At 48.4% G+C, this 25048-nt stretch overlaps 4 protein-coding genes across 6 annotated transcripts in view; 2 read left to right on the top strand and 2 right to left on the bottom strand.

The window, feature by feature from the left end:
* Nucleotides 1-33: 33 nt before the first annotated feature.
* On the bottom strand, nucleotides 34-3474 carry LOC121588396 (odorant receptor 4-like). Its single transcript, XM_041906269.1, has 8 exons — nucleotides 2941-3474; nucleotides 1977-2535; nucleotides 1563-1725; nucleotides 1302-1503; nucleotides 934-1191; nucleotides 765-864; nucleotides 427-687; nucleotides 34-359 (listed from the first exon to the last, which is right to left on the bottom strand). The coding sequence occupies exons 2-8, from the start codon at nucleotides 2199-2201 to the stop codon at nucleotides 303-305; spliced, it is 1266 nt and encodes a 421-aa protein (XP_041762203.1). The 5' UTR covers nucleotides 2202-2535; nucleotides 2941-3474; the 3' UTR covers nucleotides 34-302.
* A 116-nt stretch (nucleotides 3475-3590) lies between these two features.
* LOC121588398 (tryptophan 2,3-dioxygenase) lies at nucleotides 3591-7389 on the top strand. The gene is made up of 7 exons (XM_041906270.1): nucleotides 3591-3753; nucleotides 4005-4162; nucleotides 4246-4379; nucleotides 5667-6026; nucleotides 6117-6366; nucleotides 6458-6551; nucleotides 6627-7389. The coding sequence occupies exons 1-7, from the start codon at nucleotides 3725-3727 to the stop codon at nucleotides 6778-6780; spliced, it is 1179 nt and encodes a 392-aa protein (XP_041762204.1). The 5' UTR covers nucleotides 3591-3724; the 3' UTR covers nucleotides 6781-7389.
* A 255-nt stretch (nucleotides 7390-7644) lies between these two features.
* Nucleotides 7645-10668, top strand: LOC121588400 (cathepsin O-like). Its single transcript, XM_041906272.1, has 3 exons — nucleotides 7645-8396; nucleotides 8492-8860; nucleotides 9111-10668. The coding sequence occupies exons 1-3, from the start codon at nucleotides 7915-7917 to the stop codon at nucleotides 9415-9417; spliced, it is 1158 nt and encodes a 385-aa protein (XP_041762206.1). The 5' UTR covers nucleotides 7645-7914; the 3' UTR covers nucleotides 9418-10668.
* A 784-nt stretch (nucleotides 10669-11452) lies between these two features.
* Nucleotides 11453-25048, bottom strand: part of LOC121588394 (potassium voltage-gated channel protein eag) — a 43924-nt gene continuing 30328 nt past the window's right edge. For all 3 annotated transcript variants that reach the window (XM_041906267.1, XM_041906266.1, XM_041906265.1), the window contains 13 exons: nucleotides 24184-24290; nucleotides 23425-23568; nucleotides 23255-23351; nucleotides 22997-23151; nucleotides 22688-22879; nucleotides 22156-22314; nucleotides 21400-21472; nucleotides 19225-19424; nucleotides 17906-18056; nucleotides 17322-17631; nucleotides 17013-17217; nucleotides 15637-15918; nucleotides 11453-15411 (listed from right to left, as the gene is read on the bottom strand). In XM_041906267.1, the coding sequence (XP_041762201.1) occupies nucleotides 14557-15411; nucleotides 15637-15918; nucleotides 17013-17217; nucleotides 17322-17631; nucleotides 17906-18056; nucleotides 19225-19424; nucleotides 21400-21472; nucleotides 22156-22314; nucleotides 22688-22879; nucleotides 22997-23151; nucleotides 23255-23351; nucleotides 23425-23568; nucleotides 24184-24290 (2930 nt within the window). In that variant the 3' untranslated portion in view covers nucleotides 11453-14556. The remainder of the gene's footprint in view (nucleotides 15412-15636; nucleotides 15919-17012; nucleotides 17218-17321; nucleotides 17632-17905; nucleotides 18057-19224; nucleotides 19425-21399; nucleotides 21473-22155; nucleotides 22315-22687; nucleotides 22880-22996; nucleotides 23152-23254; nucleotides 23352-23424; nucleotides 23569-24183; nucleotides 24291-25048) is intronic.

The raw sequence follows: 25048 nt of genomic DNA on the forward strand, positions 1-25048 counted from the left end.
GCGTATGTCACTGGCGTGTATTGTTCTTCTGCAATGCACGCACTGCGCATGGCCGTACATTTGACGTGGTGGACGGCTTTTAAAATGGCCAGTGCAACCTTTTCCGTACAGTAAAACAGTGTAATGAGGGGCGATGACGCTTGAGGAGCCTATTTTTATTGTGTGTTTTATTTGCACTGCGTGCGAGATTCAAATGCTTTAAATACGGTACACGTAAAGCGTATTGCATACATTCAGGTAATATTTGTTGTAGACGCGCCTACAGGGTATGCAATATGTGCGTTTCAACACATTATCACAAACTATTGCTGATTGATGGTTTGCAGCAACGTAAAGTAAGAATAAGATGTACTGCTTATCTAAAAATAAGATTGAAAAAGGTAAAATAGTATTTTGCACATTTGTTTAAGGCCCAGCAGCTCTTACTCGCTGAAAGGTTTGCAGCGTGACCATGTAAAATTTGGACGCCGTCACACCGGTAGGCTTCTGGGCTTTAACCATGAATGTGAGAATGTCTTTCTGCAGCTTGGGCTCGCCCAGATACCAAGGAATGTTGTAAATATGGTCCGACACCAATCGCGCCTCCTCGGTAATTTGTTGGGCGTACCAGCAAAACAGAAAGAGCTGCAGGATGGCGCCTGGCAGGTAGGTAACCGTTTTGAACGTATCCTCATTCCATCCGAACACCTGCGGTATGTAAAGCAAACAGATTTGGATAAATCGAAAAGCAAAGCGGGGAAAGCAAATCAATGCTAAACAGTTACCATAGTTAGCTCATACAGCACGACGCAAACCAAAATCGAGCTGGTTAGAAACTGCGCCATCAAAAAGAAGCTGAAACTATCCTCCAATTGTTCGATCAATCTGAAAATAAAGCCGTGTAAAACAATTAATGCACAACAAGGCACGCCCTGAATATTGCTGTAAACGTACGATAAATTGGTTTTGTGCTTCAAAATGATTTGTTTCAGCTTGGCCTGCAGTTCGACATGACTCTTTCCGGCACTCAGATCCAGCCCCAGCTGCTCGATTTCAAACTTCAACACCTTGAACATCATTTTAATGTGCATGACGAGCGTCGCAAACAAGCTGTCGAAGCCACTGAGCGTCAGCGCCAGCAAGTAGACACCGATCAGTATGAAGAAATACGTCCACGCAAAGCTGGTCCTGGAGTCAGTACTATAAGGTAACCTGCAAAAGATTGTAAAAGTGTTACGACAGTTTTAGTGTCTGTTTACTTTAAATCCGATGGAATGGTACAATTATGCTGAGAGTTTTGTTTCTCCATTTTTTTTTCTCACCTGGACAAGTACGGTAGAGCGATGGTGTAGTTGGATTGATTACCGTAAACTGCGCTGTGGTAGATCAACTTGAACAGCGGTATTGAACTATACTCGACGCAGATAAGCAGGAACGAGGTCGTGTAGATGATGACGAAAATTTTCGTCTTTTTGGCAGTGGCAGTAATCAATGTCTGAATTTCCAGGTGTTCCGATTTTGCACCTAGCAGAACGGTTAAATTATTTAGAACATTATTCGTAATAGTTGGCTCTCTTACCTACATTCGTCCCATGCCAACTGCACCTGGTTGATGAGATTGATAATTTTCCCCCGCTTTACGTTACATATAATCATTTTCCCATTCGTCAGCAGGATTTCCGTAATGGGCACCAGTACTGTGATGAAATCTATCAAGCTTTTGGTATCTAAAATTAAATATGTGAACTGTAGGGAATGATAAAAAGGCATTATTTGTTTTGTTTTTTTCAGCATTTTCACACGGAAAACGATCTAATGAACAAAAGAGACAACAAAAAAGTGAAGCCAAAAGAAAATACACGATTGCAATACGAAAAAGAGTTGCTAGCCCCTGCATCGCAGCAGGCCGTCTCATTCACGCTCACCATGCAGTGCGAATTGCATACCCTGCGGCGCAAGCAGCACGGATAATCGCGAACGGGTGGGCACACACTTACCTGCGGTACACACAGCGAAGTGATTGGGATGAACGTCAGAAACCAGTAGACGTACAGATCAATTGTGGAATTTTGAATCTGTTTTGCCATACCCCGAGATATGTAAAGCATCGCCATCAACACGTAGCGCACCTCGTGCAGTACCAAACGGGCCATTTGAAGCGTTTCTTGTCGACGGTCGCTGCAATTCACTACCCTGTACCGGAATGGCTTTCCGGCCGGCATCTTACCCCGGTTTTATAAGATATTGCTGCTGCAATATCTAGGGTACCTTGATACTGGCACACCGTTACCCGTTTGTCTTACAAGACTATGGTTAATATTTTATAAGGTTTGTTTTTAAATTGAAAACTAATCACCGTCGGAAGCGGAAACACCTGCCCTAATCGCTGTCGGCGAGGAGTGTTCCATCTCCCATGCCGTGTGTCGTGCTTCGCGTGTGTAGATCTGCATCGGTTGTATGGGTGGTGAAGCACCTGTTGTTGCATTAAATCTGGTAAAATGTAATGCGCCTCAGCGTGCCATTCGAAATCATACAGTACTTGTTGCGGAAGTTTACCTGGGAGATTGGCCGATGATAAGTTTAATACAATTAGTGTACTAATCAGTAAGTTTACATTCCTATTAGTGTTTTAAATAAACATTTTAAAAATATATTATAAATAATTTTACTAACATTCTCGAAAGCGTTTATTTCAAATAGAAAAAAATATTTTTGCGAAAGAACTCCTACACTCGAATGAAGCTTTTCCTACAATTACAATATTTAATCCGTAACATCGTCATGTAGATCATAAAATCACTTCAAAAGTGGTTTGAATTATTTTTTTACTAAATTGGTTTCATCGAGGAATCGAAACTCCGATACAATTAATTCCCAAAAACCCTGAGGGAGTTGGGTACTCAATGTTCTATCTTCCCTCAGTCTCGTTCACACTCCGTCTCACTCCCACCAAATGCTTACGTTGAACTTCCAAAACGGCATGAATTTCATTGGCTTCTTCCGGTATGTGTTGGCGTGCTTTGCCTGCTTTAATGGCCCCCACCCGTCCGATAATCCTTATCGAAAATGGCTTCGATGGCATGCGTCCAACCAACTGGCAAGCATCTCCTGTTTGATAAGTTCTACCCGCCACCCGTTGCCATCGGATTTGCCTGCGCTTTTAATAGCTAATAAGTCTTTCCGTGCCGTAAAACCGTACGCATGATGATTTCAACCAGTTTCGAAAGTGCGCAGCGGCCGTTATCAGCTCGCATCAGCCGCCCAAAACCATGCGTGCCGTGCGTCTTATCGAAGCATCTGCACCGAATGCATGTCTGCACGTGATTCGTGCCCACCGCAAGGGGTACAGCTTTTGATACAGCCCCCCCGGGTACAGATGCCACACACGAACCCGATCCCTATCATGGTGAGCGTACGATCGGTCACGTTACAAAGATTGCCATATGTCGCTGGGTTCGGCCGGCGCTCTCGCGTGACGTCATCGTGCCCGAGAATCCTCCGCGAATCCTTATCACCTTGGCGGCCGAGCAGTGTACCCACGGTACCACACGCACATGTTGGTTGATGGTTGCGAGTAGCAGCAGCAGCGGCTCGTCATTACCAGGGGTTTCAGTTGACATCGGGCTACCGTACGGTGCGGATCGTTTCCCCTTCTTTTTGGTGAAAGCAACACTGCTTCCAAATTCACTCCCAAGTGTTAGAAGTCGGCGTGTGACGTGAAATACAGAATAAAATCCTTTCCACAATGAGCTGCCCAATGAGAAGTGGTTTTGTGTAAGTTGATGCTGCCGTTGCTCTAGTTTGGTAGTGGCGTACCTCGTGGCGTATCCAGGGGCGAGCTAAAGCCCATTAAGTCGCAGATGGGGCGATGTGATTGGGCGCCAGTGTCAGTGCAAAAGTGTTTATGCTCGCGCTTCACTTGCGTCTTTGTTGCATCCGTTCGGCAGCAAACACCATTTAGATCATTGGTGCGATTAAGGTGAAGCTAATGGGTTTGTTTGTTTGCTCCTTTTCCACAATGTCAGCGATTCGGTGCAGGGTGGACACCATCTCGGGTCGGAGGCGGGCATGCTGTACGGCGAGTACCTGATGCTGGACAAGGTGCTCAGTGCGCAGCGCATGCTGTCCGTCGAGGGCAAGAAGCCGGTGCACGACGAGCATCTGTTCATCGTGACGCATCAGGGTAAGTACAATGCGGGGTTGAATGCGGGTTAATGTGGAAAAAGTGCCTGTGGTTAATGTGTCGTGGTTTTCCTTTCTCCGAAGCGTACGAGCTGTGGTTCAAGCAGATCATCTTCGAGCTGGACTCGATTCGCGATCTCTTCAGCACCGAGCACATCGAGGAGTCGCGCACGCTCGAGATTCTGAAGCGTCTCAACCGGATTGTGATGATACTGAAGGTAAGTAGGTTCTGAGACACTGAGGGATTGAATTTCTATGTCAAAAGCGACAAACACCCATTCAAACCTAGCCCTAAACGTCTTTTTGGGCTTGTCTATATCTCCATCAAACTGTCTAAAACTAGACGAATGAAGCCTTAATGAACTAAAGGTACACGCGCCACCAATGAAATAGATATCTATGTCCGGCCAGCCGAAATAGGAACCCACGTTAAGGATATGGGACGAGCGTCGGAATGGGCCGGGGGAACGGCCATGACCACCACCCAAAAGGCCAACCACACGGCGGCAAGAAGGAAACACAATCTGTGACCGGCTCTGAGCGGGGTGGACGCGTCACACCAGCCCGGCGACGAATCGTAACGGCACTCGGGAGTAGTATGTTGTACTCCAGCGACACTGCACTTGTGCGAGTTCTTCGACGGTTTGTTTTGCTTCTGTTGCTGCGTTCTGCTCAGGGCGCAACATTATGCTCCCGCCTGGCGCAATGCGAGAAACATTACCCTGCCCGGTGACGGAAATGGTTCAAAAAACTCAAGAAATCATGTCGTTCCCCTGCCCGGTTGGCTTGAGGGTTGTGTGTGTGTGTGTGTGTGTGTGTGTGTGTGTGTGTGTGTGTATGTGTAATGTTTGCTTATGTTTTGCTATCCCCCGACCGCGGGACAGTTAATTGGCAATGGTTGGCGTTTGGTGCTGCAAAACGTTGGTGCTGGTGCGGTTGATCATGCCAAGAAGCCATGCCAATGACTGGGCGCACGCTGCCGCAGGTCCGCAAACGGAGAGCGAGTTTTTTTTTTGTGCGGTTCCAGGAATAATGCGTAATTTTTGCTTCTGCCAGGGTTTGCCGGAAATTGTACCGGCGAGATAATGAGCACCGCGGAGTAGTCGATGAGAAACCACGAGGTTAGAGCGACGGATTCATGTTTTTTTTTTTTGGGCGTGCTTTGAGCCACTGTCGGAATGTCTTGTCGAATGTCGGGCAGCGCAGGAGGAGGACTCGTTTTTAGTGGATGATTATTGCCGACAGTGATTAAATTCCGCTTTAGCTGTACGGCCAGAAAATCGACCCACGGTGTAGTTTGTAGTGAAGAAGCAGACCAAAAGCAACAAAAAATGCTGATAAAAGAATAACGGACAGCAATCGTTCACTTATCAATTCGGGCCTGTAAGCTGGTCAAGAATTGTTGGGGAGTAAAAAAAAAAAAACGGAATAGCCAAAATCGAACAAAAAAAATACCGATTTACGCTTCTCTCCCTCCTCTTTTTCCTTCTTTCGGCCCAATCTAGCTGCTGGTGGATCAGGTCCCGATCCTCGAAACGATGACACCGCTCGACTTTATGGACTTTCGCGACTACCTGTCGCCGGCGTCCGGCTTCCAGAGCCTGCAGTTCCGGCTGCTGGAGAACAAGCTCGGCGTAAAGTCGGAGCATCGCGTCAAGTACAACCAGAAGTACACGGAAGTGTTTGCCAGCGATCCGGGCGCGATCGAGCGGATCGGCACCACCGAGACGGAACCGTCGCTGGCCGATCTGGTGCAGAAGTGGCTGGAGCGTACGCCCGGGCTGGAGCAGGATGGGTTTAACTTCTGGGGCAAGTTTCAGGAGAGCGTCGAGCAGCTGCTGGCCGAGCAGGAAGCGAGCGCAATGGTACGGGCGCAGTTGGTGCAATTTTTCAAACAGTTGGGAGGAATGCCTTCAATAATGTCGCTTTCTGGGGTTGCATTTTTTTTTTTGCAGTCGGAGGAGCACGAGAACGTGCGCGAGTATCGGCTGATGGACATTGACAAGCGGCGCGAGGTGTACAAGTCCATCTTTGACGCGCAGGTGCACGATGCGCTGGTGGCCCGCGGCGAGCGTCGCTTCACGCATAAGGCGCTGCAGGGCGCGATCATGATAACGTTCTATCGCGACGAGCCACGGTTTAGCCAGCCGCACCAGCTGCTAATGCTGCTGATGGACATCGATTCGCTGATCACCAAGTGGCGATGTGAGTATGCCAACGAACGTGACACACACCCAAACAAGCGTGGATTGTGAAGACTTTAATGTTCCTTTTCTTGCTCTCTACCCCGGGACAGATAACCACGTCATCATGGTGCAGCGTATGATTGGCTCGCAGCAGCTCGGCACCGGTGGCTCGTCCGGATATCAGTACTTACGTTCAACCTTGAGGTAAGCGGGTTTTCCTGAAATGTATGAAGCTTGCCTGCTGGAGAACTACAAAATGTCTATTGCATCTCGTTTCAGCGATCGGTATAAAGTGTTTCTCGATCTGTTCAACCTGTCCACGTTCCTGATCCCTCGCCAGTCGATACCACCGCTCACGAACGAGATGCAGAAAGCGCTCAACCTCGCCTGGGGATCGCCGGCCCACATCGCACGCAACGGCTCGTTGCACTAATCTGGAGGACGGGGAAAACACAGCTCACAACTCTCAACGCCCCTCAAGCATCTCCAAGTCTTCTTTCACCGAGCGGCAAGCTTCAGTTCATTGTCGGCTAATGGGTGTGCCGGTAATCTCGTTGCGGTAATATCAAATTGCAACCTGTCACCCGCGTATGATATAAGGCGTTTTCGGTGCAAATTGAGAGCACCCAAGATGCCCATTTCTCTGTTTGCCGGGGAGTTTTGCTTCTTTTTTTTTTGCACAGATAAGATAAACATCAAGGTTAAAGAGAGATCGCGGTGGCTCGTGGCAGACCGTGCAAATAGACGCCCATAAACATGCTTCTATTTTGCATACCTTCAGCAGGTGGGGGGTTTGTTGTTTGTTGGGCGCAGAAGAAACATGCTGAAAAAAACATACTTATCATAAGCACAATAAGAACAATAGGATGCAAATAGCTGTATTGAAACACTAACGACGGGGAACGGGAAGCAGGAAACCCTGCACGGTTGGGCAGACACCATTAATCTGAGCAGCGATCGGGCGTTGTAATTTCGAGACGCTGCAGCAAACAGAATCAATAAAAAAAAAGTCGTTCCAAAAATAAAACACAAACACAGCGTAGATAAGCGTACTTGACTGCTTCACATGGCCTGCGGCCAGTGAAACTGATTTGCGTCTCATCCTGCGTAGAACGCTCGGCAAAGGTTCGTGGCTCGATCAATGGAGGGGCCCGAGTGGTTCGATGAGTAATGCCGCTCTCTCGGAAATCAGCAATCCTGTCAACGAATCTGTTCTGCCGCACGGACCGAAAAACGGTTCGTTCCGTTTCGCTTCCCAAAACCCGTGCTATAGCAGCGAACCCGCGCCCGACTGCGAAATCCGATGCCGTCTGCCATGTGTCGAAGCGGGAGGAACCTCACAAACCGCGCAAAACAGCAGCGGGCGAGACCTGCGGGGTCAAGCGTGCCACGAGGCCTGATAAGCCTCGGCGGATCGAACCAACGATTCGATCGCGCCAGTTGGCTTGGTTTGGTCAGTGCAAATGCAAGTGCCACAGTAGACAGACGTGCGCGTGTGTGCGTGTGTGTGTGTGTGTTTGATTAGCCCATCCGACAGCCGACCGGGGCGGAGACACCCGGAGACACCATGACGGAAGTGATCGAGATGCTGATGATCATACTGATCGTTACGCTCTGCTTCCTGATGATCCCGTTCAACACGAAACCGAGTGCGGTGATTGAGTCGCGGCGCAAGTTCGACGTGTTCGTGCGCCTGTACGACAAGCCTTATCGGGGGGATGCGCGCGAGTACGCGTACCGGTTCCAGATCTTCCGCACGTCGCTCAGCAAGATCCGCGCGCTGAACGAGCGGGCCCGCGAGGCGAACGATACCGCGGTCTACGGCATTACGCAGTACGCCGACCTGACCGATCGGGAATTCGTCGCCCGCCAGCTGGCCGACCTGCTGCCGGACGAGCCCGGCGGCGGCGGCGGTGCGGGCGGACCGCGCGCCTACCAGAAGTACGTGATCGAGTCGCGCAGCGCGGAGATGAAGAACGACATCATATTCTCGCGCGCTCGTCGCGATGCGCTGCCGGCGGTGCGCAATCTACCGCCGAGAGTTGATTGGTATGTGTGTGTGTCTGAGTGAATGTTGTGCTGGAGTGTCTGTGTGTGTGTGTTTGATTTGAGTTGATCTGTGGCATTTTCTGCTTGTTCGGCAGGCGGGAGCAGGGCGTCATCTCGACGGTGAAGAATCAGGGCGGCTGCGGTGCCTGCTGGGCGATCAGCGTGGTCGACACGATAGCGGCGCTGGCCGCGATCAAGCGCAACGATCGCAAGCTGATCGACCTGTGCCACGAGCGGGTGGTGCGCTGCGCCGCGAACGGTAACAATGGGTGCGACGGTGGCGACACCTGCCGCCTGCTGGAATGGCTGGCGGAGGAAAGCTACCGGATCGGGGCGGCCGAATCCTGCCTGGAGCGCAACATGGCGGACCAGGAGGGAGGGCTGAACTGTACGGGCGAGTCGGGCGTCCGGCGGGAGGACAGTGCGCTGAATGCGACGCTGGTGAAGCGATTCTCCTGCCAAGGGTAAGTCCGTGGAGATTGAAGTGTCAGTAGGCTCAAAGTCAGTTGTTTGTTACCCTTTTAACTGCAAGAGATGTAATTTGTCTCTAGCAGTGCCAAACAACTGCTTTTGAAATGCATTTTGCATAGCTTTAGGCGTATCCGCAGCTAGTGTTAGCTACATCCGCCTTAAAGTATGCAATTTACATGTTTGTAACGCTCCTGCCATAGCAAACGCTGACTTATTTTCCCCTCACTTTTTGCTGGCTGGTAGCTACGAAAACGAGGAACATCTGATGCTGCGCCATCTCGCCACGAAGGGACCGATCGTGGCCGCCGTGAACGCCATCTCGTGGAAGTACTATCTCGGCGGTGTGATACAGTACCATTGCGATTCGGACTACGAGCTGCTGAACCACGCGGTCGCCATCGTTGGGTACGACCTGAACGCGACCGTGCCGTACTACATCGTGAAAAACTCCTGGGGCCCCCGGTTCGGCGACCATGGGTACGTGAAGGTGGCGATCGGTCGGAACCTGTGCGGCATTGCCAACCGCGTCTCCTTCATCGAGCTGGTGTGAAGGGTGGTTTGCAGGTGTCATGTGATTGTTTCTTTTCATTTAACTTTAATACTCAACAAATTACATCCCGCCGTGCTGTGTTAAGCCGTTGCGAATGGTTTACTCACCCAATTGACAACCGTGAGGGAAGTTCACTGTTATCTGTTAGCTTGTAAGTAATACACACCGTTACGTTCATTTATAGCAAGTATCGTTTTACTGTTCGGACTGTTCCCATACCTTCGATGCGTGGCAACTATTTACAAATCGTGTTAGCAGTTGGTTTTACTGTTGCATTCTTCTCTCTATCTGTCTCTCTACTTTTTTGTTTTTGCTTCCGTTCTATGACTTTTCTTATTTATAAGTTTCTTGTTCCGCAGTCCCTATCCCCTCCTCAGTACGGGGACGCTTCGCCGCGGTGCCATTGTTCTGTTTTCTCTACTTGTAATGCACTTTTCCGATAACATAATTCAATGTCAACGAAACACGTCCGCCAGCACAATAAAGAGCAAAGCACCATAAATGGATGTTACTGTCTACTAAAATGGTGAACTGTTCTACTACTGTCCCACGCCCTGAAAACTTAATTACTTTCAACGACCATGCGCTGCTATTTGGTGATATTTAAACGTACGCGTGAAGAAGGTGAACATTTCTACATTGCTGTCGATGAGCGGCAATCGTGAAAATAGAACAGATTAAGGGCGGAAAATACGCTTTACCTAAAAGCTTCTTCTTCGCGAGGAAAACAACGTGTGGGCAAACGATTCGAAGATAAATACTACTGCGTATGCGCTTCCTTCCCCCCCCCCCCCCCACTAACATACATACGCTATGATCGTAATGATTTGGTTCAAAGAATGGCTTTTGTGGCCGGCTCTTTCGTTATGCCAATTCAACAACTTTATCGTTCTAACTACTCAGTATATTTGTCTTTGCTTGCAGAAGATGAAGGTATTGTTTATGTATATATGTGTGGTTTAATTTCTCTGCCCACCATGCTACACTCGATTTACGTGTTTAATACTCTTTAACGCGCGCGTCCCTTAAATAATGTCCCTCCCCTTTCCTTTTGGACTGTTCTAGCCCACCCGCGACGGAGCATAACGGTTATGAGCATCGATCGTTTTTGCCGCTCGCGGCTTGCATGTATTGTATTGGTGATTGTGTATATGGAAATATGAGTGTATATATATAAATATCATCATCCTCATCATCATCAAGCATTAAGCGATTGATTCACATTCTGTTTGTTAAAAAATAAAATAAAGAGGAAGAAAAATAGGCTCGTTAGTGTGTGTGTGTGTGTGTGTGAGTGAGTGTACAGTAAGGATACAGTGGACAGATAGAATTATGCTACATTTCTCATCCCTTACGTCGAGCATTGTTCAAGTATAGTTACCCGTTAACAAGAAATAGTGGTTTTTTCTGCTTTGTTTGCCAACTGTTACATTTCGCTCCATTATTATAATTGTTATTATTATTATTGTTATAGAATTCCACCGTTCGCCTGTTCATGTCTTTGTGTGTGTGTGTGTGTGTGTGTTTGTTTCCATGTAATGTAATGGTACCGAAGGCGTGTACTCAAAATTGCTACAGTTTAATAGTATTATCGTTTTGATTTATTATTCGCTTACAGCAAGCGTACCGGTGTCGGTGATTATTCCCTTCCTCCGCCCTTCCCTTGTATGATACCCTTCCCTTAAGCTTACTCCCAAACTTCGCTTTATAAAAGTTGGTCTGCAGGTTGTCAAGTCTCTGTGTGATTAGCGTAGAGCGCCCACCGTTTGCCGTCGTGCGATTATTAAGTATGAGCGATGCGAGTTTACATGGTATGAATGCTTGCTTTTCTGTTGCTATATAAGGCGATATAGTACTGTGAATGTGTCTCCGAGCGAGTGTCTTGTATGTGTATGTATGTGTTTGTGTGTGTGTAGGTTTGAGTGACTATCTTAACATACGATTCGAGCAGAGCGTGAACAGCGCTCTGTTATAGTACATCCACCGCATGGGGTGTTCTTATGTTTAACATGTTGTCTTTTTTTTTTTTTTTTGCTTGATCCTTCCATTTGCTATTTATACAGGAAATTGTTTTGTTTAAGGGGGTTTTTACAATAGTTTTAGCTAGTTTTAGCTACTCGCTGCACCATTAATCGTTGTGATGCGATCGATTGGCTAAAGCTCGCCAGTGTTCAAGCACATCAGCCTAGTCGAAACGCGGAGAATGGTATGATATATTCGGTGCATTGCCGTACTGTATACTAGGCATGTGTGCAATGAACTGTGCTTTTTCTGAAAGCAATTTTCTAATATATAAATATATACACAAAAACTAAAGGAATTGGTGGCAAAAATGGAATAATAATAGTTAAAGCAAAACGCCTGCAGTTATGCAACTAAAGCTAACATGGACTAATAAGAAGTGCAATCATTGCAAATCAGAATTATCAAATTTTACAACATGAACTTAACGTTACAAAATAACATTGGATTGCACTTGTAGCAAGAATGATACAAATGCTGGAAAAAGAAATCGACATACAACAGCGCCTTAAAGTATGCAACTCGTATGACAAATTAGCCAATGGCATGGCTAGGCATAGAGGCCTCCCAAACACACAAAATTACCTTATCAACACCTTGCTAGTAACTGAACATTTGAAATCAATATGTTGTCTTATGTGCGCAGTATTTGCGGGAAATGACGAGTAAGGAACGAAATTTTCTTTTAAAGATTAAAGAATCGCCATCTAATGGAACATTGAAATTAAGCATTTTCATCACAATCGTTCACGAGCCAATTCTTTTCTTTGTTTTTGTTTTGCACTAGAGTAAAGATCTAAATTGTAATTAAGTACGTTTGTTTGATTAGCGAGCCTTCTTCTAAACTAGCCAATCGAAAGGTGCGAAAAAGATACAATTTTAAGGTGCCTGAGGTTGAGCGGAAATGCCGAACCCACCTAAAGCAAACAATTCTACGCAACCGTCGTGAATATATAAAAAGAAATCAAATGTTCTATTTCCTAACAGCCTATATTCAACATTACAAATACTCTTGAAATGCTCACTTTTAATCATTACGAAAAATAATTGTAAAGTTATTTTGCTAAATTAACGCTATCTCGATTCTCGCATGTAACAGTACTCCACAGATCCTTCAATTCCATCTATCGCAGCTGTAAATATGTTACTTTTTTAATACATTCTTTTTTCTGCTTACTCACAACTGTTCAACCGTGGCCGGGTTTCATTGCACTAGTATGCTAATTTCAACTGCACTTGCAACAAACGAACGAAAGGCATGAGCAGGTGCCATTGATTCGATTGTTGCTGCATTTGTATTTGTAAAAGAGATTGAATGTCTACTAAACATGATTGCAATAGTAAAGACGCTTCCGTCAATGGGGCAGTCATTTTAACCTTTTTGCTAGTGTATCAGCTAACCTAGTTTTATGTCCAATTCCTGAAACACACTCCGACGTGAGAATACTGTCCGTAACAGGGCCGTGATGGCTATACTATGATACAAACGCCCAGACCCGGATGACAGTGGCGACCCGGGTTGACGCAGCAGAGCAATGGCTGACAGTTGCTGCTAGTTGTAAAAAGTAGGTAAAGATGGCGCTGCTCACCAAACTTGATAAAGCATGCTGCAGTTACAGTGGCTGTAGTTTTTTGTAAAATTAACAGTCTTCCTGCTTATCCAGACTGCTCTAGAGGCTGCTTGTGTGATGATTGTGTGTGGTGTGTGTGTGTGTGTGTGTGTGTGTGTGTGTGTGTGTGTGTGTGTGTGTAGTCTGTAACCCGTAACGTAACCCATATACCGTTACGTCCGAACAGAGACGCCAAACGAGCTCGAGAAACCATATTTGAACAGCAGAGGCGCAGAGAGCTTCAAGATAAAGCTGTTCCACCAACCATTGGGCCGGCTAACCCGGTCCCAATTTGCCGGGGGAAAAAACAGTCACCCGTGTATCACTAAGCCTAACCGCACGGCATGTGTGCTCTCCCATTGTTTCCATTCTCTCTCTCTACTGATTGCCATTTCTGTTAAGTTAAAGAGTGGCCGAGCCTTCACTGGCCGCTTTCCGTCGCACTACGTACCAGCTCGATCCGAGCATTGTCTTACAGTGTGAAGGGTAGTTAGAAAAACCGGGGAAGTAAAAGAGGGGCATCGAAAGAACGAAAATAGAAGGTAGTAGCAAGAGAGAAAAAGGGAGAACGAGAGGGAAAGAGAGAAAATGGTGTATAAAAAGTCTAGCCGATAAAAGTCGGTGCGAGTGTGTAAGTGTGTGTTGAAAGATATTAGTAGTATCCTGCTTCGTTACCTTCGTTTGCTAATAATCCGTTCAATATGTCTACGTACACTACTGTTTTTGTTATCCTGTTCACTTCCCTTCTTCGCTCCTCAAATCCAGCTACTAATAAACACTTCATGCATTTTCTATCCCTTACTATCAGCTTACTTACTTACACCTGGCAAACGCTACTATCCTTCATCCTCTACCGTCTGCAGGAAGGAAAGAGAAAACAGGTTCGAAGAACCATCGTACAGGTCGTCTGTGAGTAAAAACCTATGGAATCTATTCGAATGCATCACGAACGCAACCGCTACCGGTAATAGATATGTGTACAGATTGGCCATGTACTGCCCGATGGACCGAAAGAGACCGAAAATACCTACACCCGAAACGCAAGATGGCAAAGAAGGCAAGCGATCCTGTGCGGTAAGTATGGAGTGGTGGTGAGTATGGTGGTGAGTATGGTGGTGAGTTGGTAAGGTGTGGTATGATGATTGGGTAATTCGATTGTCGCTGTGCGGTCTGTGCTGCTGCTGCTGCTGCTGCTGATGAGCGTTTGCGTGCGTGCTGGCGTGCTGGCGTGCTAAAATGCTGGACTACCTGCCCCAGTCCCTCCTCCTGCTCTAACGCAAAACGAACTAAGCTGGGGCGGGGATGCAATGGGAGAGCAACGGGGCTGTGATCGACACGTGTGTTTGCTGTCCTGGCCGATCGAGAGTGTCGTCAGATCAGCGTTTCAGATCGCGTGGCCCGCGAGCAGAGCGGGAAGCGCGCGCCGCTTGCAGGAGCGCCGGATGGAGCGGGGCCACTACTGCTGCTCGGGCAGATGGTCCGCCTGGTGGCGCAGCAGTATCCGGGGCTAGAGGAACTCGCGCTTGCGCGTGGCCGACGTGGACGGGAGCTCGCTGTCCAGCAGGCAGGTCTGCTCCGGGCTCTGCTTCGGTGGAGCCGGCGCCTTGCGGCTTTTGGAGCGCCGCTTGCGCAACAGGATCGGCCCGAGCCCGTTGCCGCCACCGGGACCGATCGCTGCGGCGGTCGCCGGACTAAGGCCTAGTGTGCCCGGGCCGGCACCGGGCGGGTTCGGTGCCGCCGGCGGTACGGTCGCGCCCGGCACCGCCACCTGTGGTGGTACCGCGGCCACCACCGACGGCATGTCGCCCGGCGAGCTCTGGCCGGACGAGTCGATCTGGATGCGGTGCACCAGATCGTTCAGCAGCTCCTCGATCCGGCCCATCCGCTGGGCCATGCGCTGCATCTCCAGGCGCACGTCGACCTTCATGTCCAGGACCGTCGCAATGAGATCCCGCTGGGCGAGCGTGGACGGCTGCTCCCGTAGCCCGGTGTCGTACGTGTCCGAGGTGGTCGAGCGCGACTGGGCCATCTCGATCTGCCGCTCGCGCTCCAGCGACAGATTGCGCTCCATCTGCCGCTCCCGCTCGCGCTCGCGCTCTCGCTCCCGTTCCCGCTCCCGTTCCCGCTCGCGGACGCGCTCGGTCGCGGCGGTGTCCAGCAGCCGGTCGCGCTCGGTCGGCTGCCGCTCGAGCGAGGGCGGCTTCACCAGCTCCCGCTCCATGTGCACGACGGGCCGCTCCGGGGGCCGGACGGTGCTGCCGGTGGCCGGTGTGTGGTCCGCCTCGCCGCCCTCGTCGATCGTGTCCTGGCGGGCCAGGGTCGCGCCCGGCCCCGGCGACAGTTTCGGCGTTTTGGGGAAAATCTGCAAACGCCCGAGAGCGGGTTGGTGGGGTAAAAAAAAAACAATGGAAAAAAAAGAAAACATGTTAGCCAATCACACGGTTCTGCTTCCGGATGGGGTTGAATGTGCGTGAGGAACTGCGAGTGCGCTATCGTTTAGTGTGCATGCATGCAATACCCACAAAACCCACACACACACACACGCACGCACGCACCCACAAAAACGCACACGCGCGGAACGAGCTACCTTGTTGCCTTGACCGCCATTACTACTCGAGCTCGAGCTCGCTCTACCTTGTGCACTCTCACGTAAGCTTTCGCGTGCACTTAAACTTCTAGACACGGCTACCTTTGTGCTGGTGTCGCTGGCCGAATCGACGCTGGAGCTGCCGAGCAGCCGGCCCCACTTGCTGGCCCGCGGCCCCTTGGCCGACGGCGGTCCGGACGAGGGCGATGGCGACGGCGACGGGGACGGGACGGCGGTCGTGAGGGCGCGGGTGTCCTCCGTCAGCGTCAGCTTGGCCGGCAGCTGCAAGCAGGGTAGAGACGCGGGATGAATGTTTGGGCCGGATGACGGTGGCGGGGGTAGGACGGGGCATTTTAACGTGGAACCGGGAATGGTAAGGGTATACAGCAGAAACTAGAAACTCAGGCTGGTAGCCAACCAGTGAAGCTGCGAACGTGAACGTAACTCTATTGCAACACACCAACACACACGCAGTACTGTCGCTAAGCATACTAAGAATGTGTGAAAAGGGGTCTTAAAGCTAGGACAGCACGTGTGAGGATCGGTACTGTCCTTCTTGCTTTCGTAGAATTTAATAAAGTGCACACCAAACCAAACGGAACAGCCCTACCTACACATACAAGAGTGTCGATGCAAAACGGAAGAGAGGGAGCACGTGCAATCGTGCAAACGACAGTCACTAAACAGACAATAATGTACTTGCGAACGCTTGTGTTGTTTTGTGATGTGTTTTGTGTTGTTAGAGTGAAAAAAAAATGCCAATTGTAGGGACTGAACGTTTACTGCAAGCTTCTAATTGTCGCGATTGAGCGCTCCGTAGAGTGTTACATCACTTCCTACAAAATATCTAACACCTAATACATATGCCGTATGCAACATTGAAACAAAAGTTTGGTAAAAATAATAAACAAACAAACTTGTAAATGCACTAATATCTAGATTACAAACACATCGAAAAACATTGAAACAATCGATCTTGCTAAAACGGATAAGCAAACAAGCAATGGAGCAGCATTTGCTATGCGGATTGCATACATTTAGGCAACTACAAACAGCGTGCCCGGTTGCTTGTCATTTTTCGCCTTAAACTAACCACAAAAATTGAACAGAAGGTTTATCATACTCATAAACTAACATTGAGTACTACCTACAAACACCGATCAAACGACAATCATACGCTAAAAACGACACCGGTACACGATCCAATCGAAATCACGTGTGAGTTCATTTTAAAGGACATTTTGATTGCTCATGTTCATGGAGGAGGATAAAGAATCGCTTTTTTTTTTGTAGAAAATTTTTTTCTTAAGCTTTACTGTGTGCGTTTTTTTTTTTTTTCAAGGGAGAAGAGTTTAGTTTTAGTGTAAAATATTCACCTTTCCTTTGTCTGTATCTGTGTCGCCCTTCTCAACGTCGCTTTGAACGGAACCAGTTTGGTCCTTGGTTCCTTGTGCATTTTGCTGAGCTCGTCTAAATTTTGAAAATATTTTTCTTACCAGGTGATCTTGACTAGAGCCCAGTTGTGGTTCGTTCTTCCGCCTCTCCGCTAGCTCTTTCTCTCGCCGAACGTCCGCTACTTTCCTGTGTGTGTGTGTGTTAAATTTAGAAATTTATTTAAATAGTCAACATTTGATTATACTTTAAAAGATCAAAAAGCCGAAAATGAAGGAAAACAAAACCCTTACCTAAAGATTAGTCGATGTCTTAGGTTGTACGTTAAAACTAGATTCCTCGCAAAACTATTAGCAAAAGCCTGATAAAAATCTAATACTTCGAGCAGCTTGTCTCGCTTTATCGCATGTAAATCACAGTAAGTTAACGCCCGTACGTTGGCTGCACTTTGCCCCACAGCCGAATCCTTCCAGAACGAGTCGCCGAACACGTCGCCCTTGCCGAGTATGGCGACCACCTCGTCGTCCTGTATCACCTCCAGGCTGCCCGTCACGATGAAGCACAGGCTGTCGATGCTTTCGCCCGTATGGTAGAGCAGATCGCCTGTACCGGGAGGAAGGAGAGGATGGGCAAGCAAAACCACAATCGTATTATTTAGCTAGCTAGCTTTTTTTTTTCATCCCAAACGCATTCAGGCCCCGCACGGACTCCGAATGCTTCCAATGGACGGTGGCTGGATGGATGGCACCCGTTATGCTCCAATCGCCGGAAACGGAAATCAAACGATGGAAATGAAAATCAATCGGAACCGATGCGGCGATGGATGCGGGATGCGATCATCTGGTGGCCACCGCCGAGCCGACCCCGCCAGACCTACCCGGTGCCGAGTGTGACATGCAGAAGTGCATCGCCAGCGCCCGGAGGCAACCGTCGGATGCTAATCGAAAGGCCGGATGCTCGTTAAATACCTTCCGGTTCAGATGGACGCAGATATCGGCCTTCATGTCCTTTGGGCAATAGTTTAGGACCTGTGAAAATTGGCGGAGCGGGTTAGCTGGCGGTAGAGAGAGAGAGTTAAATGTGAACGTGCCTGGCGTGCCGGCTGCAACAACAACAACACCCCGTGGACACTGGTCGGGGGAGGAGGGGGGGAGGGGGGGGGAATATAAGCAAACATACATAAATCAGCGTGGCCTCGGTGTATGCCAAAGCAAACTTTGGTTTATCGCCCGAAACGATGCGACGACGATGATGATGATGATGATGATGGTTATGCTTGCTGGTTACGCTGCCGGTGTTAGGGGTTGCGCATATTCCCGCGCGTTCTTGTTGAGGTCAAACCCCGTAACGTGGGATGGTTTGAATGCGAAACAAAGAGTTGCATATTTTATTCCCATTGTTGGGTCAGTGCTTTCCGAATCCGGCCCGTGGAAAATGTTTGGTTAATGGACGCCATTTCGGGGGAATTCGGTGGAAGAAAACGCGTCCCCTAACGAGTGCCAGTGTTTGATCAGCAGCGGTTGTAAAGCAGTACTGGGCAGTACTTTACTTTATCAGCGAAATTAACGCCATTTGGGGGGGGGGGATTATGTAAGTAACAGTAAATGAATTTCCCCCATTTGATCAACAGCCATGTTTTAACCCAGTGTGCTTTTCAGCGTTCAGTTACTCAGCTGAGCAAAACATCGTGAAAATATTACAGCGTTGCTTTGTTACACAAATTGCATAACGACAGGCGCAGCCATTCGAAGATCCACAGCAAAACGCCTGAATCCACGCAATGCCATCTTTGCATCGTGTCGTTAGCTCGTTCGTTCGTGATTTGTCACCTGGGCACATTATTCGCTATCGAGGATAATATATATTTTGTTCGTCCCCCTCCCGGTAAACGGGCTTTTAATACTTTACGCTTAATTTGTAATGGGCACGCACGCGCGTGGCCTGAAATGGATGTGTATATAAATATAAAATCCTCCCGAAACCGAAAGCTACCCTTCGCCCCTCGGGGGATTAATAACTCGCACCAGCCAACTCCAGCCTCCGCGGGTCTGCATCTCGAGGGCCATTCAGTCGAACTTAATGGATTTCCAACGAAACCACATCTCCTTTTTTCCCGCCGACCTCTTCCTATCCCCAGCGCGTCACGGGATGCGTGTTTGCAGCAGCAGCAGCAGCCAGCAGCCAGTTGTTGCTTACCTTGTCCGTGTCCAGCCCCTTGGTCATGGCCCATGTTGATACAACATAGTCCATAACGCGCTCGCTCAGGGCCTTCGGTACCTCGTGCAGCTTCATGAACTCGCGCACGTTGTTCAGCATATCGTGGTACTTGGCGGTGGCCGATGTCATTTGCTGGATGATGGTGGTAACGTGACCGAAAATGGTCGCGTACAGCAGAGCTATTGGGTGGTTGTTTTTTTTTTTGTGGGTAGGCGGATATTGGGTGGAGGTAGGTTTGGTAAAGGTTTTATTTTATTTGGTTTGGTACATGGGGTGAAGAGAGAAGGAAAAGCGCACCACACAACGCAGTGGCCGTGTAGAAAAACAAAACAGACCAAAGTCAGTGTGGACAAAAACGGATCGGGCCGCGGGCTTGCCGTTCGCGCTGAAACGTTGTACGCGCGGCGGCACGGTGAAAGAAAGGTTGCACATAGGAACAACACACACGCACACGCATAGAAAAAAACTAATACAAGCTCCGAAAAATAAGAAAAAACCATACATACAGAAAGATTGGGAAAACAAACGAGCTGGCGGGAAAGATGGCGAAATGGTTGGCGGGGAGAGTTGGTCATGAAATTCCAACAGCTAGCGGATTGGTTTCGTACGGTTGTTGGAAACTTTTTTAAATGCCACCGAGCGGAAGCCCAGATGAACATAATAAATCTTCTCCTTCCCAGCGAATTAAAAAAAAAAAAACGAGTGTGGTGGAGGTTTTGCCTCTTCTTTTTCATTCCCTCTCTGTAGAATGTTTTGTAGAAGCAGTAATAAGAAAAGCCTTTTGGGCTTAATTCGCAAAAATACACACACACACACGTGTTGGTCACGTGACACATGGTAAAAAGGTCACGCGTGGCATTCCGGAAAGATGACGGCGACAGGGCACCGAGACAACGAGACCGAACCGACCGATGCTGCCGGCGGTACATTTAATTTATGGTACGGTGCTGCTGGTGGGTCGGTGGGTTGACATTTTTCTAGCAAAGCAAGCGAGGGCGGCGAAGAAGACGATGGAGAAATAAAACTACACGGCCACGTTTTCCTTCGGTTTTATCTAGCTAAAGCTAATGGCGGTGGGCAGTGGTGGTTGGTGCCGACACACACACACACACATATAAGGTGGCAACAATGATCACGCAACACATGGTGGACATGGTGTATTGCTCTGGTTCTGCAAACGAAACACTTGTTTAATTTCAGACCAAACGAAGATCACTCAAAATATGGTGACTTTAATGAATGAAAAATTATGAGCGAAAAACTAAATGAAAATGAAGGAAAACATAGCTATAACTCATCAAAAGAGTATGAAAATTTTGGAAAAAAATAGATAAATTTTTATGAATTTTTTAAAAGAGAAAGAATGAGTGGAAAAAAGCATCGAACTGGCAAAAAAAAAACCTTAACTGAGTTGAAAATGGATTATCCGAAACATAATAATAGTGCCAACATACAACACGGAAGGTACTAAAATAAAACAAACAGGAAAAAGAACACAAAAGCATGAAACAAATACACAAAGGGGGGGGGGGGGCAGAATCACGTAGCGATACACAACATACGGAACCACGGAGGCGGCGAGATGAGCTTTAAAGTAGATAAAACGTACGCTTTGCAAGAGGGAAGCGAAAAGTAAGCCGACTTCACGAAACACGAACACGAGTAGGCGATGCTGTGAGTGTAAGTGTGAAAGAGAGGCCGTGGGGGGGGCAGCATGTGACTGTATGGGTGAGCACAGGACAGGGAAAGCGGAAAGCTTGTCATGGAAAGCAAGGATTTGGTTTGTGTTTCTCCCTTGGCCCCTGTTTTTCGCTAGTCGGTCACTTTAATCTCCTGCAGTCGAGGCGCGCGCACATTCGCGAGAAACGAAAGCCTGTGTGGTTTTCTTTTTTTTGTGTACTACACAATGTTTCTTTTTTTCATTGTGTGGATAAAAAATAACTTAAAACTTAATCTACTCAGAGGACACGCAAGCTAACGCACGGGAAGGTAAGAAATTAGCTCGAGAGTGGAGCAACAGCACCACACCACAGCACACGGTGTATGAAACAGAACAGGACAACACACGACAACAACAAACGAAAAAGAAACCAAAAAAAAACCCCTCGGTAATCAAACAACAAGGACGTGGCAACGGAACGTAAAACACTGCACCTGCAATTATCATCATGCAGATAGTGAATACCTTCTCGTTGTCCGTCTCGGCAGCAACGTTTCCGAATCCGACCTGAAGCAGTAAGGCGAGGCGAGGCGCGTGTGTTTGTGTGGCGTTGGGGGAGCAGGATATTAATATTGGAACAGAAAGGAATCGGAAGGGAAAACGGGGACGGGTTAAGAGAAGAAGAAAAGAGTACTTTACATTAGGATTGAATTATCTCGGCCTGGGCAAATCGTGTTCGTGCAAATCGTTGACGTTGTTGAACGGCGCGTCCTTCCCAATGCCTGGACCGGGCTGTCAATCATCCACACTTTAGCACACGTTCGGGATCGGTTCTGTCCACAACTAATCGCCCATTTGTGTGTGTGTGTGTACATCTCGTTCGGGTGACTGAAAATAGAACACAAAGGCACCGGCACCGGGGCCGTGCTCTCGGGCCCGAGAAGGCAACCAAATTGGTTAAACTTTCTAGCCGCTCCGCACCGGGCGCGATGGGACGTGGTGTGCCCGCCTGGGAGTGCACGAATTCAATTTGGCGTACAGAACCGACCGTTGCCGGTAGAGCCACGGTTGTTATCGCGTGGCGGCTGTCCCGTCTGAAAACCGGCCCGAAGTGATGATGGTGCGCAGGGGAAAAACTATGTCCCTGTGTGTCATCCCTTTCGACGTGTTGTGGGATGTGGGTCCCCTTGTTCACTGTGGGGCTTTTCGGAGGGGGGAGGGGGAACGGATCAATAGTTTAATTTGCTTACCGATGTCATACATGTCATGGTGAAGTACAGCGCCGTAACGTACATCGTTTTTCTCGACGGACCGTTCACCAGCTCCGGTGCATTGGATTCGTTGGACCAGATGTACGAGTACGGGCTCTGGGTAACGTTCGCCAGCTTCCACAGCCAGCTGTACTGTACCTGTGGGGGGTGCAAGGGGGTGATGGGGATTTCAACGGGCGAAGAGATAAAAGAGAGAACGAGAGCGCGTATTAGCTTTACATGTGCAAATATGTGTAAAATGTTAAGCGATCGGGTGCCGGAACGTCGGTCCCGGGTGCTAGGGGCGACATTGGCTTTGTGCTGGATTTGATTTAACCGGTGCATTGGACCGTTTGCCATGTTGCATGTTGCATTGCGAAACCAGTTCTAACAATGTCGGTGGCTGCCCGCTCGGCTAGTGATTACTTTTAAGTTTCTAATTCTCCTTAAACCTATTCCAATTGCAGCGCAGGATGATGGGTTCATTGTTTGCCATGCCCCCGTGCCTGTGTTCCCCCAAACGCCCGCTTACCCCGTTGTCGGCATCGCTCCGCCCGATCGAGTACCAGATGCAGGCCAGCCAGTGGGCGACCAGCATGTAGAAGCACAGCAGCAGTATCAGCATGGCCGCACCGTACTCGAGATATCGATCAAGCTTCCGCACGACCCGGCCGAGCCGCAGCAGCCGCACCACCTTGAGCGCACTGAACAGCGATCCGATGCCCTGGCAGGGTGTGTGGCGGGAGAAGGAAAGCATCAATTAGCATGCTGTGTGGGGGAGGGACCCTCCACTGTTTTCGGGGGCCTAACATTGGCATCCGCAAGATTGCTACACGCTTACATCTTCATCGTGGTCGAACGCATTGAACACGTCGTACGGCAGACAGCTGAGCAGATCGATGATAAACCACGACTTCAGGTAGTTCATGCGGATCACCTTCGGGTCGCTCACGACCTCACCGCCCGGTCCGACAAACGTGGTGTGAAAGTTAAGCACTGCAAAAGGTAGAACAGCGAAAAGTGAGCCAAAAGTAAGCCATTAGCCAAGCAGGACCGTAATGGGCCATCTATTTGGGCCGGGGACGATGATTTTCCGTACCGATGTCTATGAAAAATATTACATCTACTATCGAGTCAACTACCAACAGTGAAACATCCTCCGACGTCTTGTTCTTGAAGGCTACGTTGTATGGTACCTGGGAAAAAAGTGTGGCCATTAGTGGGTGTGTGTGTGTGTGTGTGCATTACATTAGCGCATCAGCTACTTACCATAATTGCAGTATAAAATGTTAAACACAATATCACCCAATCCCAGATTGCTTTGAATGCACAATAATGCAGTAGTATATGCGGCGGCGTTTTCGGCGCTTCCTGGCGATACTGTGGCATAACATCGGCACTTAATGACATCATCTGTGCAGGGTGATGAGAGCAAAAATACCAACCAACAGTAATTAAATGATTAGAAGAAGCTCTGCCTGCTTCGATCCTTAAAGGAACGGTTCAGTGGCTTGCTATGTTTGGAAGCTCCTGTATCCTGTTTGGAAACTGATCCTTCAGCCCTCTCTCTCTCTATCGCTCTCTCGCTCTCTCTCTCTCTCTCTCTCTCTCTCTTTCCCCACTCTATCGTGTAGTTTTGCGTCTTTCATCCCTTCCCTCCCAAAATCTAACCCTCCCGAAAGAAAGGACGAACAGAGGGGATTGGATGATTTAAAATTAAAATTGTAATATCAACCCAGCGCCATGATAACAAACATCTGAATAAATAATTCACGGAATCGGGATCCACGCAGTGGTGGACCAGGTTGCACTTATTTTTCGAACAAAAGTCCCCACCATTACTTCCTCCCCAGCCTCTCGTATGGTAAGTTACTGCCCTCCCGGGGGCGAGGTAGTCCTTTCTACGCCTTTTAATACAAAATTAGATGGATACGATGGTAACGGTCGTGTTCTGATGACGCGACGAGCCACCACCGGACATTTCTTAACCCACTTATGCGCGCGTGCGCGCGCGGTTGCAGTACTTACATGAGCTAGATTTGATTGCTTAGTAGGATCCTTTAGCGTAGGCAGGTGTGCACTGAATTGACGGCTTCTGGTCACGGAACGGGCCAGCTTGGCGAACTTGGAGAGTCCTGGGATTGGTTGGTTGGTTGTTTGTTTTGTAGAGCGAAACAACCGGACCGTGTTTCGGGTGGGCGAGAAGAAGAGGGAAGGAGAAAAGGAGAATATTTAATTGCAGTTTTGGGTGAAAAAAAGTACTTAAATCACCAAAAAAAAAGGTCAAGCTTAGTGTACAACTGCAATAAAACAACAACTCCGTACAGCAAAATGATGCAACAAGCGGCTTACGTGGGATTTGAATGAATCGGATAGCGATATATCTATACAATATTTAATCGCTTTCGCAGGATTTCAAGAAAAAAAACAACATCTCAAGCCTATCGTACACGGAAATGGATGAATGGTTGTCCAAATATGGGCATTCCAACCGAAACGCCTAAATGGATGCAATGCGCACAGCAAGGTGGCGCTGTTTGGTGGAGCTTTGATTTGAGCAGCGCTGTCCTGTGGGCGGATTTCGTGGTGGATGTGATTGAGTTTTCACGGTACGAAACGCTGTTTACAACTTGTAGTGAAAAACAAAAATGCATAATGAGCTCAGGCGCACAGTGAAATAATTTATGACACACGTTTTCATTAGCGATTGTAAATGCAATGCGACCTGGCAAAAGCTGAAGGGAAAAATTAACAAAAAAACAAGATTCGTAAAATCTGTGCCAAAGCTGCGGAGGAGTGTAATAAATAACAAAACAATTGAAAGTGTGGATCGCACCGATGGGAAATTGATAGTTGGCTGTACAATTTATGTCGAGCGATATAAATCAGTAGC

The sequence above is a fragment of the Anopheles merus genome, chromosome 2R, assembly GCF_017562075.2.
Source record: "Anopheles merus strain MAF chromosome 2R, AmerM5.1, whole genome shotgun sequence".
Taxonomy (NCBI): Eukaryota; Metazoa; Arthropoda; class Insecta; order Diptera; family Culicidae; genus Anopheles; species Anopheles merus.

Coding starts and splice junctions, on each gene's coding strand:
- LOC121588396 (XM_041906269.1), bottom strand. CDS start 2,201: ATGCCGGCCGGAAAGCCATTCCGGTACAGGGTAGTGAATTGCAGCGAC. Junction 1,504..1,562: donor GCAGTTGGCATGGGACGAAT/GTAGGTAAGAGA, acceptor CCGTTCTGCTAG/GTGCAAAATCGGAACACCTG. Junction 865..933: donor AAGCACAAAACCAATTTATC/GTACGTTTACAG, acceptor CTTTATTTTCAG/ATTGATCGAACAATTGGAGG.
- LOC121588400 (XM_041906272.1), top strand. CDS start 7,915: ATGACGGAAGTGATCGAGATGCTGATGATCATACTGATCGTTACGCTC. Junction 8,397..8,491: donor CTACCGCCGAGAGTTGATTG/GTATGTGTGTGT, acceptor CTTGTTCGGCAG/GCGGGAGCAGGGCGTCATCT. Junction 8,861..9,110: donor AAGCGATTCTCCTGCCAAGG/GTAAGTCCGTGG, acceptor GCTGGCTGGTAG/CTACGAAAACGAGGAACATC.
- LOC121588398 (XM_041906270.1), top strand. CDS start 3,725: ATGAGCTGCCCAATGAGAAGTGGTTTTGT. Junction 3,754..4,004: donor CCAATGAGAAGTGGTTTTGT/GTAAGTTGATGC, acceptor CCACAATGTCAG/CGATTCGGTGCAGGGTGGAC. Junction 6,552..6,626: donor TACTTACGTTCAACCTTGAG/GTAAGCGGGTTT, acceptor ATCTCGTTTCAG/CGATCGGTATAAAGTGTTTC.